We start from the raw sequence: 17542 nt of genomic DNA, 5'->3' as shown, positions 1-17542 counted from the left end.
CTCCCCAGAAAGTGTTTACTTCTACCCCAGGTATTTTGTGAAAAGAGAAAAATGCACAGTGACGACAGTGACACAAATTTTATTTTTATGGAAAACTCAATTGTTTTCCAGCATCTGCATTACCTTCGATGTATTGCCTATACCCAAGGGTAAAACATTAGCTAAAAAAGATTTTCCAAAAAATCACGGTGTCTTTGGAAAATCACCTCAAATTCGCATCTATCGAAAATGGTTACATGTGCCCCAGTCTCCCCTATATGAATTTTCAAAAGAAAAAAAAATGATGATACTACTTGCAGAAATTGAAAATGGATAAAATAAACAAAATGAAAAGTCAGAAATAAAATTGATATCTCATAATCAAGTATTCTTTTAATATAATCATTTAGAACGGACCCTATCAGCTTTGATTAAAATAAATAATAATAATAATAATAATAAACTTTTAATTGCCATATTTTTTTTCAATATGGCCAGAACAATTTTATAAATTCCTGTCACATATCTGGTGCCAATTTCCTTTTTCCATGCTTATTCTCATGTGATCCTTAAGCTTTGTGAAAGTATCCCCTTTCTTCTTTATATATCAGAGATCGTTTTTTCTTAAATATTTCACTTTCAGATTAACGTAACACTTTTAGGAGGAACCGTTTGTAGACTTTGTAGAGATCCATGAGAGCAAAATAGTGTTGATAAAAAGAAAACACACTCGGAAGATAAATTTTGGAGTAAATTTTAAATGACAATAAAATGTTGCTCTACACGGAGTCAATAAAATAAAAAAAAAGAAAATTCTTTCCTTGTTAGGTTTTGACTGTGATAAACAATTGTGCTATCTGCAAAAATTCCATACATTGCAGATAGACTTTTGAACAACGATGTTAGTTAGCACAATTGCATATTGTGTATTCTTTTAGGAAATGCTTAATTTTTAGTGTGCAAAATCTACTATTTTCCAATTTCTTTGCATTAATAGACAGATTACTTGATGGTCTTTCGATATTTGTAATATAAAATAACTCAATCGGGGTTAGATTTTTATTAAAATGTGATTAAAGTAAAAAAATGGTCTCCTGAAAAGTTGTCAAAATGCAGTTAGCACAGTTGCTGAGGCAACCGACGATATGTAGTTGCATCATAACGAGGTCCAAAAATTCATCGTACAGGGGGACCCGGGATATGCATATCGGGATTATGCAAACACATCTATGCATTTTTGTCCATCACTAGGAGTTCATTTGTGAAATCATTTTTAAAAGTTCCCTAAATGTATGCAATTTTTTCGAGGTTGTAAAATTTTAAATGCGTGACTTATTAACCGTTGGCACTGAAAATAGCCCAAGAAATTGGCGTCAATAATATTTTGCATATTTTATGGCATTTCTGTAATTTATTCAAAAGAAGTCTCCTGAAAGTATGTAAATTTTCTATATGCATAAAGCCGTTTCGCGCGCTTTTGTCGGTCCCGAAAATATGCATAATCCCGAGACCCTCTGTAAAACCCTTCTCTCTAGGATTAACAGCTTCCTTTAATCTGTGCGTATCAACGATGCTGTTGCCAAACCATACGTAATCACTGCATGGTTTCAGTATGGAGAGCCTTAGATAGAGTGCGTTGTACAGGCTGCCGGGAGATAACCATTACCTTCGAACGTGGTCAAGTCGGAAGTAATAGTGATCTCCCGATGCCTGTAAAGTGCACTCTAACTATATGTTAGTGGGATGTCAATGAAACTGGTTGAGAAGTTCAAGTATCTCGGGTGTTATTCACGAGTGATGGCGATATGGACGCAGAATTCTCGTCGTGGATCGGTCAACAATCCGGTTTTAGCGGTAATGAAGGAACTTAGCAGAAACGTGGTGAGGAAGGCCGAGCTTAGTCGTTCTGCTAAATTATCGGTTTTTAAATCTGTGTTCATTTCTACTCTCCCCTACTTGAGATTTGGATAATGACCGAAAGTATAAGATCGCGAGTGCAAGGTAAGCTAACTTCACGTGGTTAACTTTTTAAGGACGAGACACTTTTTACGGACCGAAAATGAACAATAAAAATTAAACCGTTAAACAAAATTTGTGAAACGTTTTACATTTAACCTTGGAAAGTCCAACAGAGTCTGATTCGGTGTATATTTTGCCTTTTATGAATGAATGATCGATAGGCTTCAGACCTATATCATGGGTAAGGGGCGGGGGGGGGGGGTGTATCAATACAAAACAATGTATGATAATTTTCGTTTTTATGAAAAAAAAACTACGTATTTGTTATTGTAGTTTCTAGTGCTAAGAGGTATACGACTATTGTCGTTTCTTCATTACGATTTTCAACTTACAGTAATACTATTTTCAACATTTTCAAGGACCTTAGGTATGACTAAGTCATTACGTAAGGCTTACTAGAATTTACTTTGTGGTCATTCATTTTTGCTACTTGGGTAGATAGATAAAGAATTTATTTATTAACATTTTCTTTTATTTTGTACCACAATAGAGTCATAGGGGCTATTTAATTCGACAGAATACTTCGAAGCAGTCTCCATAAGAAAATTTTGATTTTTTTCTTTCAAATGAAGATTTAGACAGAGTAAGCTGTCCATGATTTTCATGACATTTTTAGATAAATTAAATTTTTTTCAAGCATTTAACCAAGTTAAAAAAAAACAATCTTATTAAATACCAAAATTACCCGAATTTTGGAAACAGAATCGTAAAAAAAATTAATAAAAAAATCTTTAGGCTTTTCAAGATTACAATGTGTCTTAGAATGAAAACAAAGGGTAAGTGAGGGCAAAATGAAACTCATGGTTTGTTTTGTACGATCGATTTATGAGGGGGGTACTTGATATTCCTAAGTCTCTATCTCTAACCGCTTGGCTTTTAGAAGCGACAACGCTCATATGGATCATCAACGATAGATGACTTAATTATTCTCTTTTAGAGTTCGAGCAATAAGAATAAGAAGGAATATTCACAAAAAATGATAATGAATTTCCCATGAAGAATTTTTTTTTAACCATTATTATGTATATTCTCTGGAAGATGTCAATATTTGCACATGTGGTGTAAATCCCATTATCGTGGCATATTTAAAAAGATCCACAAATAAATAAAGTATGTTTTCTACACTTGATTTCAATTTAAGCAATATAGGTAATATTGAAAGATGTTCTGAGGCAAATTCTGTGAGTCAGAAACCTTGAAATAGTTTCCTAATTTTGAGGTGAGATTTTCTCTATTTCTTCAGCCTTGGATGTTTCGTCTTTTTTCTTAATATCGTTCCACGGTTGAATTTCTCCAGATCCAAAGATAAAATAAATTATTGCAGTGATATAGTATAAAACAGAAGCAACTGTGAACACTTTCATCCAATTTCCCAGAGTATTCTATACAAAAATTGCACTGTGTTAGTTACAAGCCTAGGTTTAAGAAAGGAATACCTCTTACCTCTTCTTCAGTAAAGTACGTTACAACAAGAGGAGAAATGAATCCTGCTGTAATTGTTACAGAATTCATTATTCCATAGAGAGTTCCAGCATAATTTGGTGCTAAATCGTGATTATTCTGAAGATTTGTCATAGTTGAAGCTCCTGCAAATCCACAAAGGATTGACCACACTGTGACAGAAAGGGCAGGATTGCTAATTAAACCCACAACTAGCAAAAGAGTTCCTGGTACAATATGAGCTGAAAGAAAAAAAATTAAATAAAATTTACACTTTTTTTAATGCTTCCTAAATTTAAAAGTGTTAATTATTATAAGAGGTCTTCTAAAGCATCTCTACAACACCTGGCATTGTTATTCTTTGTCCTTAACAAACGCATTGGCTTCCGATATTTTATCACTCTTAACCCTTTAAAAACGATCGGAACACCTGTGTACCGATTTCTATTTCTACGGCCTTCTAAAGTTATTTATTGCTCAAAGAAGTAAAAAAAGTGATATTTTTGATCCCCAATATTTGACCCTATCGTCCTTAAAGAGTTAATAAAATCAAAATGTCGGTTTCGTTTTTTTTTGAATTATTTTCCATTTTTGCTAAATGATTTAACCGATTAAAGAAAATCTTGTACCGCTGGAGAGGTCTTGGAAATCACTGTTTCCTTATATAAAAATGTTCCTCATTATATTTGTAATAACAAAAAGAATGTTTAAATAATATAATTCTGGTAAAAAGAACAGTAAAATAAGCTAAAGGTACGTTAAGGAATATTAATGTAAAGCGAATCTGCCATGTCAGCAAAAGGGTTAATCAAATTCAGAAAGTGCATTTAATTTTTTTGTTGTTAATTTTTTTTTATAAAACAAGAACAATTAAATTTTTTTTTTGTTAATTTTACTAATAGGAAAAAAATCTAAACATTAAAGAATTCATTTTTTACTGCTCGAACCCAAAGAAAGTGCAATATGTATTATATAATCCGCTTTTTCTTCAAATTATCACCAATCTAGAGCTTAAACGGTAAGAGATATCAACTTCAGGTCTTCGGTGACCCCTAATAAAAAACATTATCTTCAGACGTTTTTCCGTTTCCCTCTCCAACCAAGGAAAAAACATTTTTTGGTTTCTTTCGAAAACAGGTCTTACGACTGCTTTTACTTTTGGATATGTCTTGGAAGTAGTTCAGTAGGGGAATTCTGTAACATCATGACAATGTCATATGACAAATTTTCGTGTTAATTTTAGGAGCAGGACAACATTAAAGGGTAGTAAGCATCAAATGTCCATTGCGAGAAACTCTATGGAAACTTTAAGTAATTGATATAAATCGGATTTTTGATTGGCTATTTTTAAATTAATAAATTTGGTCAGAAAGAATCGCTTTTGGCTTGATATAATATATCAAGCCAAAAGCGATGAGAAAGTGACTATAATAATTGATAAGGTAAATCAACTTAATGGAATTCATTATTTTTTTAATGCCCAAAAATAGTGAAATATATTTTTTATAAAAGAAAAATGAAAAGAACCCTTTTAGTAATCTCAGATTTATTTTAAAGTTTAAAGTAATTAATGGTCAATTTTAAGTTATTATTTACAAACAGGTATGATTCTTTATCACACAAACAAATATTTCATAAAATTGTTCGTAAACATTTGTGAATTCCTAATGGGGACTTACGAAATTTTCTTAAATTGTATAACCCACTAAAAAGTTCGTAAAAGTTTGTGCCTTTCCCACAAATACTCCTCGTAACTTGAGTACTTTACGAGCTTTTTTTGTTTTCTTACGAACATTTGTTCGTACGTTATTGTTAGTCTGTCAAAACTTTACGAACAAATGACAAAATTTTACGAACACTTTTGTGTATTCACCAAGGGGTTACTCAAGATCGAAAATTTGTGTCCATATTCCGTTTATTCCATGGGATTCCAATGTGATTCTAATGATTCTAAATGTGTGATTCTCTTAATAATTCAATTCGGTATTCCGTGATTCTCAATTATTCCATTCTTCTGTGATTCTGAACCTGAAAGATTTTTTTTTAATAATAGAAAAAGTTACAATATCACCATGGAACAGGTTTTAGGTAATATCTGGCTATAAAGATTTTCACACCAGGCCTCAAAATAATCAAAATGGGATTAGAGTTCAATTTTTGAAAAAAAAAAGGTATTTAAGATTCTAAAAAACAACATTTTTCAGTCCACTTTTGATCAACATTTCCCGCAATGTTCTTCAAGGAAAAGTCTTTTTGGTGGCTTTAGGAAATTTTCAGCTTTCGAAATTGCTGAATTTAAATTATATTCTTGATTTTAAACATTTAAAAAATAATTTTTCTTTATCAGAATTTCTACTCGATTTTTTTTTGTGTTTTTGCTTTTGAAAATAATTTGATATCATCAGAAAACACGATGTGAATTTTAAACAAAAAGCTTGTCGAAATCTTCCTAAGAAAGTAAAAAAAAAGAAACGGAAGATGCTTTTAATTTCCTTTTTTTAAAACTGAACCACTTAAAATTATCAAAATCGGATTAAAATAAGATTTATTCTGATTTCTCAAGCATATAAAGTTTATAAAATCCAAAAGCAGCCTTTATGGTTTCTAAGAATATCGTTTTGGGATCCTTAGGTTTTAAAAAACAATTTCTGGTAACCTACTAAGATCCATGAAAACGCCTTTGTACCCTCTGTCTAAATTCGACAAAACCATATAAATCGGCATAGTGATTTCCTCGAAAAACAGGTCGTAAGTGGATTCCTTTTCCTTTTTTTTTTTAATTTTTAGAAATCTCGAAGTCTAATAATTAAGCTTATTTTTGCAAATTTTCGAGAAATTCATATTCTTTGCGTTCGAAAAACAATTTCTGCTTCGTAGAGAGCCTCCTCTTCTTATCGATCACAATTTTGTTCTTGGTATTTTGGGGGTCCGTTTTAACCGCATTTGCTAACTGGGTCTTTTATCTTGTATCCGCCATGGGAGAAATCGTATTTCTTTTCGAATGAGACATATTCTACGATTGTTGTTTTACTTGAAAATGTCTAATCTTCTTTGGAAAAAAAAATCATAGAAATCTGTAATGTATTTACTTTAGCTTATCGTTATCTGTCGCAGAGTTTTAGGAAAGAATGATTCTGTGATTCCATTTGAATCCAGTGATTCTTGAAGGAATATCATTTCATATTCTATCAGAATCTTACGCTCTAATTCCGTGGATTCCATGGATTCTAACGGAAAAATGTGTCGGTATTCCAAAAATGAGTAACCCCTTGGTATTCACAAACATTTATGAACAAATGTTTGTGAAAGTTCTTAAAATGCTCATCAAATAATCATTTTACGAACAAAGTTTTAGAAAAAAATACAAAATTTTGTAGACTTTTCTGTAGCTTACACGATTTAGGAGCATTCGTAGGTTCTCATTCTATTCTATTAACGAGGGGACTTAAAAAATGTTCATAAACCGTGTAACCCACTAACAAGTTCGTAAAAGTTTGCGCTTTTCTCACAAGTACTTTTCGAAAAATGATTTCTTAACATACATTCTTGTTTATTTTTTTTTTTGGAAAGATTTGTTCGTAAATACTTGAAAACAGAGAGAAATGAAACGTGATATTTTGTGATTCGTTTGTAACGTTTTGCCAGACAAACTAAAATTTACGAACTTATAAGAAAACTCTATGAAAAATGTTTCATTTTTAAATAATGTTTATGGAGAGACGTACAGACAAAACTTTATGAACTTCTACGAATTTTTACGAACCTCTTAGTGGCTTGTACTATTCATGAGCAGTTTTTTAATGTAATGCCTAACGCACAATAACTTTTGTTTAGTAAACATGTTTTTGACATTTCGATGAGAGTGAATGAAACATAGATCTAGTCATCTCGCTCATTCTCATGGGAAATTTTGAAAACATGTTTACAAACAAAAGTTATTGTGCGCTGGTCATAAGTCTCCAGGAATTTACTAATATTTACAAAATGTTTTATAGAATATTTTTTTTGAGTAACTAAAATTGAAAAAATTTATTGCTAAAAAATGTTAATTTAGCACAATCTTCTAATTTCTTTTTTCTGGTTTTATTGTAAATTAAATAAATGTACTTAGAATCCAATAAACCCTCCTGATTAAGGTTTCACTTCACTGGTCATGTTTAGCTTATTTTATTTATTTAAACATATTTTTGCATCTGGAGTTTTTTCTTCATTTGTGATCAAAAAGTTTGTTAGAAAAAATTGTTTTTCACTGATCCATCGCATTATTCTTTCTGTGATCGATAAAACTGATTTTTTTTAAAAAGAATTTTGTATAAAAAAAAATAAATTCAGTTCAATTTAATAATTTAAATAATTTTTCATTTTAAAAATCTCAATCATTAATTTCTCTACCTCTAACTGTGTTATCACACTTGCACATTAAAATTTTAATATGATTCACATTAATTGTCGCTGGTGAGAGTCCAAAATGTGTAATTTGTGTGTTTGAATCGTTTTATATTCAAAATTTGATCTATTTGTTAATAAAAAGGTAGACTTGGCCCGCAAAATTTGTTATAAATTGATTTATAGCATTATTGCGAAAAATTAGTGCGATTTTCTCTTTAATTTTTTAATGTGAAAAATATTTATGCTTTAGGTAAATTTAAACTTATTTTTGCAGGCCAAGTCCACTTCTTTATCAATAAATAGAAAAACCCCAAATATTAAGTGACTCAATGACACAAATAACATATTTCGACGCTCACAAGCGACAATTAATGTGAATCACATTAAAATTTTAATGTGCAAGTGTGATAACGCCGTAAGTCGAATTAATTGTCTATAAGTCGACCCCAAAGAGTTAGATTTTTGAAAGGATATTCAGGAATAAATTTTACTTACATACTATTGTAAAGTATTTCCTTATTCTCCCCAATGGAATGGTCTGTTTCTTGCGTAAAACATCTCCAATGGCTGCAAAGACGATGCCCCAGACCACCTTCATTAGCGTGGGAATGGCTGAGAGAAGTCCAGTTGTGGATAAACTGAAACCCAGTACTTCACTCATGAATTTTGGGATGGATGTGACGTAGAAGAAGAACGTCCACTGGCTTCCGTAGTGGAGACCGATCAGGGCAAGGAATGGCAGGGATGTCATAATTGCTTTGAAGGGAGGAACCCCACCAGCACCGGTAACCTTTCCCTTCAGTGCCTCTGCAATAAATGCCTTCTCATCTGGCCTGATTCTTGGATGCTGATCAGGAGAATCATAGACAATGTATTGCCACATGAGAGCTATGATTATGGCAAAGATTGCTGGCACGTGAAATCCTCCCCAAGTGTAGCCAATGTACTTCATAAGAACCCCCACAACTTGCCAAGTTATCACAACAGCCAGAGTTGTACCCTCAATCAGAGTCAGATACCTTCCTTTTTCCGTCGGTGGAATCCAATTGGCAATCAAATGGTGAAGACATGGCAAGACAGGAGCTCCCACGAATCCTATAAAAAATCGGGCAGCATAGCAAATGAAGAAGTTCCACTTGGCAGCATAGGGAGTGAGAACAGTCATGGTTATTGAGATGATCATCGTTGCCAGAACAACTTTTTTTGGTCCAAAGTACTGACTAAGAAATCCTCCTGGCATGGATGTGCAGAAGTAGCCCCAGAAATAGGCTCCGAGGATCAATCCTTGCTGTTTCAAAGTCCAATCTATTTTTTCTCCATACTAAAAAAAAAGCAAAAAAAACGAACTTTTAGCTAGAATTCTTTTCCAAAAATTCATGCTAACTCACATCAATGTTGGCCTCTATCGAGTCAGATGTAGTGGAATCATTTCTGGCCGGCACCATGGCCAGAATGGCTATGGAGAGATTGACACGCACCATGTACAGGTAAAAGCTGATGAGGAAGACCATAAGTCCAATAAAAATACGTAGATTTATTTCTGAAAAAAATTAGAATAGAGTTTAGGAAGATATAACGTGAACTTTTAGCAGTTTTCTTTACTCGATCCCATTATTTCTGCTAAATTTTGAGGAATGACTTTGGGAGAAAATTTTCAGTTGAGCCGTTTTATTTTTTCACAAGTCACTTGATTGTTCCTGGGAACAGTGTGCGACTTTAACAAAAATTTAATAAAATATATTAAAAAAGTATTATTTTGTAGATTTTGTAGAAGAATTTCAGTTTAGTGTAACTATAGAGTTCCGGCTGAACTATAATGCTTTATTAAACTTGTTATCAATTAGGTAATGTTACTAAAACTTTAGTGCCTAAGATGTCTTTTATATCCAAAAGAAAAAATTATTTTATGTCCATTAAATCCTAACTCCATCCAGAACATATTTAGCGAGTAAATGTCACAATTTTTTGATCAAAGAATTAATTGAAATAGATCAAAGAATTAAAAAATATCCCAGACATCCTTATATTTTGTTATCATTCCAAAAGAATTTGATTTTTAATAGTTCTGATTATATAGTCTAAAATTTTTTTTCCTCAAAATATTTATGTTTTTCTTTGGGTGCTCATCAGAGTCTCAAAAGACGGAAAAGAGTTATCGCCATTAGGTAAAAATAAGTTTGTAAAAAAATATTATTTTTCTGGCATTCCCAAATATTTAAAAGAAAATTCTTTTTTATTACTTAGTCTAAGAAGCTGCAAAAAGCCCTCAACAGTCTGCAAACCTTCCAAATTTTTCGTGCAAAAATATTGCTCGTGGTAAAATCTTCAAGTAATACGGTCTTCAGATCTAAGGTTTATCTATGGCTTAATTATTCTGAATTGATTTGATTTATCAGATTTTGAAAATTCCTGCAATTAATTGTTTTTTTTTTTTAGAAATTAGGAATTTTAAAAATTGGACTCATTGGGCTATTTTAAATGTCATAGGATTCATTACATAAATTATTTTATTCGATTATAGTTAGTGTTTTTAATACTTTTTGTCGAAATACTTGTTTTCGAATTGTTGTTTAAATTGTGAGGAATTTTAACAAAATTTAACGAACATCACAAATTAAGTGGCAAAGTATTCCAGCTTATTGGGTTGACTTTTTGGGGGGGTCATCCGAATATTGCAATTATAAGTCGCTGTCTTTAACCGTTTGGTCTCTAGAACGGTTGAGGAAATACTGCTTACTTGGTATTCAGGGATACTATGATCAGATTACAAAATATATTTTTCTCATCCCTAAAATTTTTTAAAAATGGTATATAACATTTCTAAAATAAATCTAAAACCCCAGAAAACTGTTATATTTTTTTTAGCAGAAAATTTTAGAACACCACGTTACACGTGGCGGTAAGCCCATTTATTTTTTTAAACTATTTTTTTATTTCTTATTTAATTTATTTATTATACAAAAATATAGTTTTTGAAATTTGTTCAACATTTTTCGCCCTTCAGACTATTTATCCCTAAATCCCGAGTAGTAATATTTTACAGAATTGTAGGAATTAGGTAAAAAAACGTTATTAGTCATCAAATAAAATTGGGATTACTTTGACCTTTAGTTACTCCCTTACCTCGATATTACGGTATTTTTACCTGAAATACCAAAGTCAGAACCGTCAAAAAGATCAGAATTAAACAAAAATTATAACGCCAATCTTGGAGAGTTTTTCTCAGCGGACTTAGGGTCGAAGGTACACCTATTCGCACTTTATAAAATCGTGTCATGAACTATTAGCACCCCGTTGTGCACCATTTGGGATATGAAATTTGAACACCTATCCTTATAGGAAGAAGCGGAAGAAGTAGATTAATGAAAAAATTATATTACTTGGATTCTATTAGAAACATTAAAAACAATTTAGATATTTTTAAGAAACTGCCAATAAGGGAAGGAGCCTATGCGTCGTACGTTCCTAAGCCTCGTAAAGACTAAATTTTTCCCATGTTTTTCAATACATCTGACTCATCGCATTTTAAAAACTAAGGAACAGTGTTTAGTTTTTAAAATATATTGCGGAGTTACATTTATTCAGAAACATAGGAAAATTTAGTTATTACGAAGCTTGCGATGGATCGTACGAAGCATAGGCACTCCCTTCTAAGCGTTCTCTAACGACCAGATGTTTCTTTTACTTCGATCCTACGAAATTTCCTCAAGGTATAATTTGCGTCAAGAAAACGTAGAAATTTCTCGAGGAAGCATCATGGAAACGTAAGAATGAGGAATACGTATGGCACTAATTGATTATTTTTCTGCACGTAGTGTAGTTTGGATACTTAAGGATCGTTGGTTCCAAAGATTAAAAAAAAACAACATATTTTTAATATTTATTTTTGGCTCTCATATAGGTGGAAGTGGGGTAACTTTGAAATTGGGATTTTTTACCTATGTTTCAATAAAATTGAGCCTTATCGTGATATATTTTAGTTTCTCAATCTGTTTGTGTACCTATCACGATAAGGCTCATGGGCTCAATTTTATTTAATAAATTGGTGAAAAATTGAAATTTCAAAGGTACACTAACGTTCAAAACATTAAATACACCCTTCGTAAGTTTAAATACACCTGGTTTAGACCGGGAAAACGCTGGCTATTACAGTAGACTCTCACTCAATCGGCTCTTTCTCAATCGGGCGTCAAATTTTGTTGACAGTTTTCACGCTTAATTATGAAGCTAATTTGCTCAAATTCGCTGTAGTTCTTCCTATTTTATCGTGATTCTTTATAATTGAGCACTTTTTGTGGAATTTACAAAGGCTTTGACGCTAAATTCCATCGCTAAACCGGATGACATTTTGCCCCATATTCACGATTGAGAGAGAGTCTACTGTATATCCATTTCTATTGACTGAAATAGTTTCATATATAAACCTAAGTACAGTTTTAAACAAAATATGAGAAAATACCTTTGCTAAAAAATTTATAATTTGAGGATCAGTCAAAAATTAGCTTTATGGGCAAAAATGCAAAAGTAGCCGCACATTCCAAAACTGATCTAAGCTTTTAATAATCATTTAATTAATATGAAGTTAATACTATTAGTAAATATTATTAAGAGTCAGAAAAACTGAAAATAATGCCGAGGGAATATTTTTGGTACGGATTGTGGTCGGTTTCCGGTGTGATGTGTTCTGAAAGGGGTTTCTTCTTTGAATATTGAAATTTTCAGCCCAAATTCTACTTTTTCAAATATATTTTATTATTTTTCAAATTACTTTTTATTATTGTTGCAATTTCATTTCTATTACTTCATTATTTTATTTAAAAAAACATGAATAAAATCATAAAATTCAGTTCTCATCGAAGAATTCTCCTTTAGTTTTGATAAGCACCTGACAGATTCGGGGTAACACGGATTCCTGGTAACTCCTTAAAAAATGAATTATATATTTTAAGTATGTTTTTAATCTAGAAAATTAGCATATTTTTTTAATATTATAATTTTTTTTATCTAAACATTTAAAAAAATTCAAATAATACAGTAATAAACTCAGCTAATAATAATAAAACATTTATTAATGCCCCAAGCAAACAATTTTACATTTAAGAGACTAGGGGAAAGTACTCTCCCTTCGAACGTTCATGCCTTCGAATAATGTGAATTTCTTCTACTTTTTATAAGAGATTTACACATGATTATCACAGAATTATCAATAATTGATGATAAGCTAAATAAAATTTAATAATGTACATAAGTCTCTTAGGAAAACTAAAAGTAAATTCATATTATTCGAAGGCATGAACGTTCGAAGGGAGCGTACTTTCCCCTATATACAACAATTTACAAAAAATGAAAATAATCAGAATCAGAACAGACAAGAAAACTTGAATGCGGAGAAAATCGATACAAAATAATGAGGAAATCTTTTAAGTATGAGTTTTTACAAAATCTGTACTTTTAAGTATATTTTTGATATTTTTGTGTGTTGCTTCAGGGTGTTTATGTGAGAAATAATTAAAGAGCTTTATTGATGTGTATCTTAGGCTTTTTAAGCCAAATTTAGTACTCTGTGGTTTAATATTTGGTTTGGCTAAAACCTTAAGATAAAAAGAAACAATTATGAAATAATAGTTGCAAAATATAAATCACTATTCTTTGCTTCACAAATCTAAGAAAAATTTTGGCTGTTTACTGAAGTACACATTTTTTACTTTCCCAAAGTTAAAATATTCCTCTGATTTTACAAAATGTTTAATTTAAAATTAAAATGCAAGGTGTTTCAATTACTGATTTCTTGACTTATCGATAAAATTTATCATTGTAGCAACCGACTAGACTAGATGCTAGAGCGCAAAAATATAGATTAGCGAAGTCAATTTAATTCAATTAAAGCAATTTATATTATCATAAATTCCTTTTTTATTAGACTTTTTTTAACACAATTTTACTCTAAACTAAAAAGCATTGTAAATTGCTCTGATCAAAAAAAGCTTTTATTTTAAAGAATTTTGTTTGAAATGTACTTCAATATTTTCATTATCATATTTCTATTCTATTTTAGAAAAAAGGAAAAATGGAAATTCTGTAGAATATGGGATAAATAAATTGAAAATTATTGTAACGGAAGAACCACCATATCTTTTTTTAAATTCAAATGAGCGAAATCCCGCGAAAATTGAGCGATTTTTCTAGTCAGCTGATTCAGACTTCTGGCGCCATCTTCCAGAAATACATCATGGCTCGTTATCGGCCCATTCAAACATTCTTGTCAGACTTTCTCCTTCCGAAGCGGAAATTTTCCCTTTTTTGCCCCAAAAAACCCCAAAAGTTGCCTGATCATCCACTGCTACAGGTGAAAAAGTTCTCCAGCGTCATGACGGAAGTTGATGGAAATACAATCCTTGCGGAATCCCTGAAGAAACAGGTAAATACCATGAGTTTTCACTTCTTAATCTCTCCGGAGCAAAGGTCAAGGAAGTCATAAAACAATCTCATTCCAGGGCATTGAGTATGTCTTTGGGATAATTGGGATTCCCGTGATAGAGCTGTCGATGGCCATGCAGGCGGCTGGACTGAAGTTCATTGGGATGCGAAATGAGCAGTCTGCTTGCTATGCTGCCCAGGCCATTGGGTACTTGACTGGTAAGCCTGGGGTGTGTTTAGTTGTTTCGGGTCCGGGATTGCTGCACTGCACTGGTGGCATGGCCAATGCCCAGATAAATTGCTGGCCATTGGTGGTTATTGCTGGGTCGACTTCTGTGGACCACGAAGGGATTGGGGGATTCCAGGAGTGTCCACAGATTGAACTGAGTCGTCCGTACTGCAAGTACGCAGCCAGGCCACACAGTGCAAGTCTCATTGGGCAGCATGTGGAGAAGGCTGTTCGATTGGCCAGTTATGGGCGTCCGGGGGTGTCTTACCTTGATTTCCCGGGGAATATTCTTCAGGCTAAAGTTGATGCATCAGCTGTGGATTATTATGTCCATCCAGCTCCACCTTTGAGCTACCCAGAGCCCAAGAGTATCCAAGAGGCGGCTAATCTTCTGGCTCTGGCCAAGCGTCCTCTTGTGATCATTGGGAAGGGTGCTGCTTATGCCAGGGCCGAAGGGGCAATCCGGAAGCTCATTCAGAATTCCAATTTGCCATTCCTGGCCACGCCAATGGGGAAGGGAGTTGTTCCGGACACTGCTCCTCAGTGTGTGGCTTCTGCCAGGACTCTGGCACTCCAGAAGGCTGATGTTATCCTTCTCCTGGGCGCTCGTCTCAACTGGATCTTGCACTTTGGGAGACCTCCTCGCTTTGCGGGCGATGTGAAGGTCATTCAGGTGGATTTGTGCCCTGAAGAGATGCACAACAGCATCCTCAGCAGGGTAGCTGTCCAGTCGGATATCCTGCCCTTTGCTGAGGGGCTTTTTATGAAGCTGGCCCAGAAGCGCTTCATCTTCAACGGGGAGAAGGATTGGTGGAAGGAACTCAAGGGACAGTGCATGAAAAATCAAAAGACTGTGTCCCAGATGGCTCTGGACACTAGTACTCCTCTCAATTACTACGCAGTCTTCCATCATCTGCAGCAAATCATTCCCAAGGATGCCATAATTGTCAGCGAAGGGGCAAATACCATGGACATCGGAAGGTCCATGCTTCACAATTCCCTGGCCAGGCATCGTCTCGATGCTGGAACTTTTGGGACGATGGGAGTAGGCCCTGGATTCGCCATTGCAGCTGCTTTGTTCTGCCGGGATTACTTCCCCGGGAAAAAGGTGATTTGCGTCGAGGGGGATTCGGCTTTTGGGTTCTCCGGAATGGAAATTGAGACAATGGTTCGCTACAGACTTCCCATTGTCATTGTTGTGGTCAACAATGGAGGCATTTACGGAGGATTTGACCAGGAAAGCTACGACACAATCCGCAGCGATGGAGACTTGACTCAAGTGTAAGTATCCCAAGGCAGCTTCCACCCTTTCCCGAATCCCACAACCCCATTTTTATTCCAGAACTCCCCCGTCAGCCCTCACAGTCGAAACCCGGTACGAGAACATGATGGCACTGTTCAATCAAAAGGGCTACTTTGTCCGGGAGATTCCTGAACTCCAGAAAGCCGTTCAGGAATCCCTCACACTGACTGACAGACCAACAATTATCAACGTGATCATCAGCCCAAGTGCCGTGAGGAAGCAACAAACCTTCGGTTGGCTCACAGAATCCAAGCTCTGAGCCTTCCGGAAGCAACTTCCGGAAACATTTTCAACTGGTATGTGGTGCAATTTATTTTCAACATTTTTTTTTAGGTTGCTGGAACAAGGGACACTGGGAATAAAATCCCCGGAGGAAAAGATTTTTTTTTGTATTTATAAATTTATTGACTATTAATCCGGATAAATCACTTGGGCTGTGGGTAGTTCCTCAGGTATTTATTGAGTTGTCTGTAGTTGAGATCCTTCCCTGTTACCATTCCGCCTGCCTTGTCTTCTGCCTTTTTCTGAGTTTTGGTGTCTAGGAAGGTCTTGTAGCACTTTTTCAGGCTGGTTATCTCCTTAACACAGGCACTCTCATTGAATTCAGCTCCCTTGAGGCAGGCAAAGAGGATGGACATCTCATGGAGGCAGGCAACATCAGACTGCGCTCCTCCTTTGCCACTCACATGATCTTTCAGCTTCAGCGGCAGAGCCTCCTTGAAGGGTACTTTTTTCTCATTCTGTGGTGGTGTCCTCTGAAGCAGGATGACTGAAGGAATCCTCATTTTCACAGAGGGAATATTTACACAACACCGGAGTTTCTCCCTAACCTCACTTTTATTGTCGAAATAAATTTGTCGTTCAGTTGGGCGTTTTTGCAAAATTGCCTACTTCTCGGCTTCCCGCCAAATTTTTCTGCCTTTTCAATCTTTTGAAAATTCCAACTGTTTTTCCTAGAGTGAATTTAATCAAGGGGGAGATATATGGAGAGGCTTTCAGGCTTCGCACATATTTTGCCTTCGAACACTTTATATTTGTCCCATATTCCTTTAATAAATCGGATCTATGGCAATATATTTTAATAACTAGCATTAAATTACACATTACCTGAAAAAAACATAGGTCAGTTGGGGCGACTTCTTGTACAGGGGGTCCCGGGATAATGCATATTTTTTGGATTATGTACATTTTCGTTGATAAGCTCTAATAAAAAGGGTTGCAGCAGAATGGTAAATATTTTAATAAAATGGTAAATAAAAAATCAAAAAAGTGAAGTAAAAAATGCAAATTTAGTATGTAAAAATAAAAACTGGTAAGTAAAACATCAAAATTGGTAAATAAATAAATCAAATTTATAATAATAATAATAATAATATATTTCTGATTCATGTCCCTGTACATAGATTAGTACAATAGTGAGACTGTACATGTACATTTGACAAGTAAAAAATTCTAAAATGGTAAATAAAAAAAAAACAAAATTTGTAGGTGAAAAACCAAAAATGGTAAAATGTTTCACTCTTAGGACAATGGAAAATTTTCCGTGTTTTGGAATTTATCAGTATCGCCTGTTGGCGCAAAGGGAAATTTTCTGTGCTTTGGGAAGTTATCTGCATCGCTTGTTGAGGCAAAGGGAAATTTTCTGTGATTTAGGAAGTTATCAGCATCGCCAGTTAGGGCAAAGAAATATTTTCTGTGTTTTGGGAAGTTATTAGTTGTGCGCCCTTCGGGGCAAAGGGAAATTTTCTGTGTTTTAGGAATTTATT

General features: G+C 33.9%; 3 protein-coding genes across 3 annotated transcripts; 1 reads left to right on the top strand and 2 right to left on the bottom strand.

The window, feature by feature from the left end:
- Positions 1–3113: 3113 nt before the first annotated feature.
- Positions 3114–9537, bottom strand: LOC129799179 (vesicular glutamate transporter 1-like). The gene is made up of 5 exons (XM_055842858.1): positions 9430–9537; positions 9216–9367; positions 8323–9148; positions 3442–3680; positions 3114–3380 (listed from the first exon to the last, which is right to left on the bottom strand). The coding sequence occupies exons 1-5, from the start codon at positions 9437–9439 to the stop codon at positions 3207–3209; spliced, it is 1401 nt and encodes a 466-aa protein (XP_055698833.1). The 5' UTR covers positions 9440–9537; the 3' UTR covers positions 3114–3206.
- A 4517-nt stretch (positions 9538–14054) lies between these two features.
- LOC129799177 (2-hydroxyacyl-CoA lyase 1) lies at positions 14055–16231 on the top strand. The gene is made up of 3 exons (XM_055842856.1): positions 14055–14245; positions 14322–15754; positions 15816–16231. Exons 1-3 carry the CDS (start codon positions 14057–14059, stop codon positions 16033–16035), a joined length of 1842 nt encoding a protein of 613 aa, XP_055698831.1. The 5' UTR covers positions 14055–14056; the 3' UTR covers positions 16036–16231.
- Positions 16134–16637, bottom strand: LOC129799178 (coiled-coil-helix-coiled-coil-helix domain-containing protein 1). Its single transcript, XM_055842857.1, has one exon. It carries the CDS (start codon positions 16559–16561, stop codon positions 16202–16204), a length of 360 nt encoding a protein of 119 aa, XP_055698832.1. The 5' UTR covers positions 16562–16637; the 3' UTR covers positions 16134–16201.
- Between the last annotated feature and the right edge of the window lie 905 nt (positions 16638–17542).

The sequence above is a fragment of the Phlebotomus papatasi genome, chromosome 1 (assembly GCF_024763615.1).
Source record: "Phlebotomus papatasi isolate M1 chromosome 1, Ppap_2.1, whole genome shotgun sequence".
In the NCBI taxonomy this organism is placed as follows: domain Eukaryota; kingdom Metazoa; phylum Arthropoda; class Insecta; order Diptera; family Psychodidae; genus Phlebotomus; species Phlebotomus papatasi.
The sequence above is the reverse complement of the archived record's forward strand: the minus strand, read 5'-3'. Positions and strand labels throughout refer to the sequence as shown.

Excerpts from the sequence above, each read along its gene's own strand:
- LOC129799178 (XM_055842857.1), bottom strand. The coding sequence starts at position 16,561 with ATGAGGATTCCTTCAGTCATCCTGCTTCAGAGGACACCACCACAGAAT.
- LOC129799179 (XM_055842858.1), bottom strand. Across the intron at positions 3,681-8,322 it reads GAAATACTTTACAATAGTAT|CTCATATTGTACCAGGAACT; the intron begins GTAAGTAAAATT and ends TTTTTCTTTCAG. Across the intron at positions 3,381-3,441 it reads CGTACTTTACTGAAGAAGAG|AATACTCTGGGAAATTGGAT; the intron begins GTAAGAGGTATT and ends ATTTTTGTATAG.
- LOC129799177 (XM_055842856.1), top strand. The coding sequence starts at position 14,057 with ATGGCTCGTTATCGGCCCATTCAAACATTCTTGTCAGACTTTCTCCTT. Across the intron at positions 14,246-14,321 it reads CGGAATCCCTGAAGAAACAG|GGCATTGAGTATGTCTTTGG; the intron begins GTAAATACCATG and ends ATCTCATTCCAG. Across the intron at positions 15,755-15,815 it reads GATGGAGACTTGACTCAAGT|AACTCCCCCGTCAGCCCTCA; the intron begins GTAAGTATCCCA and ends TTTTTATTCCAG.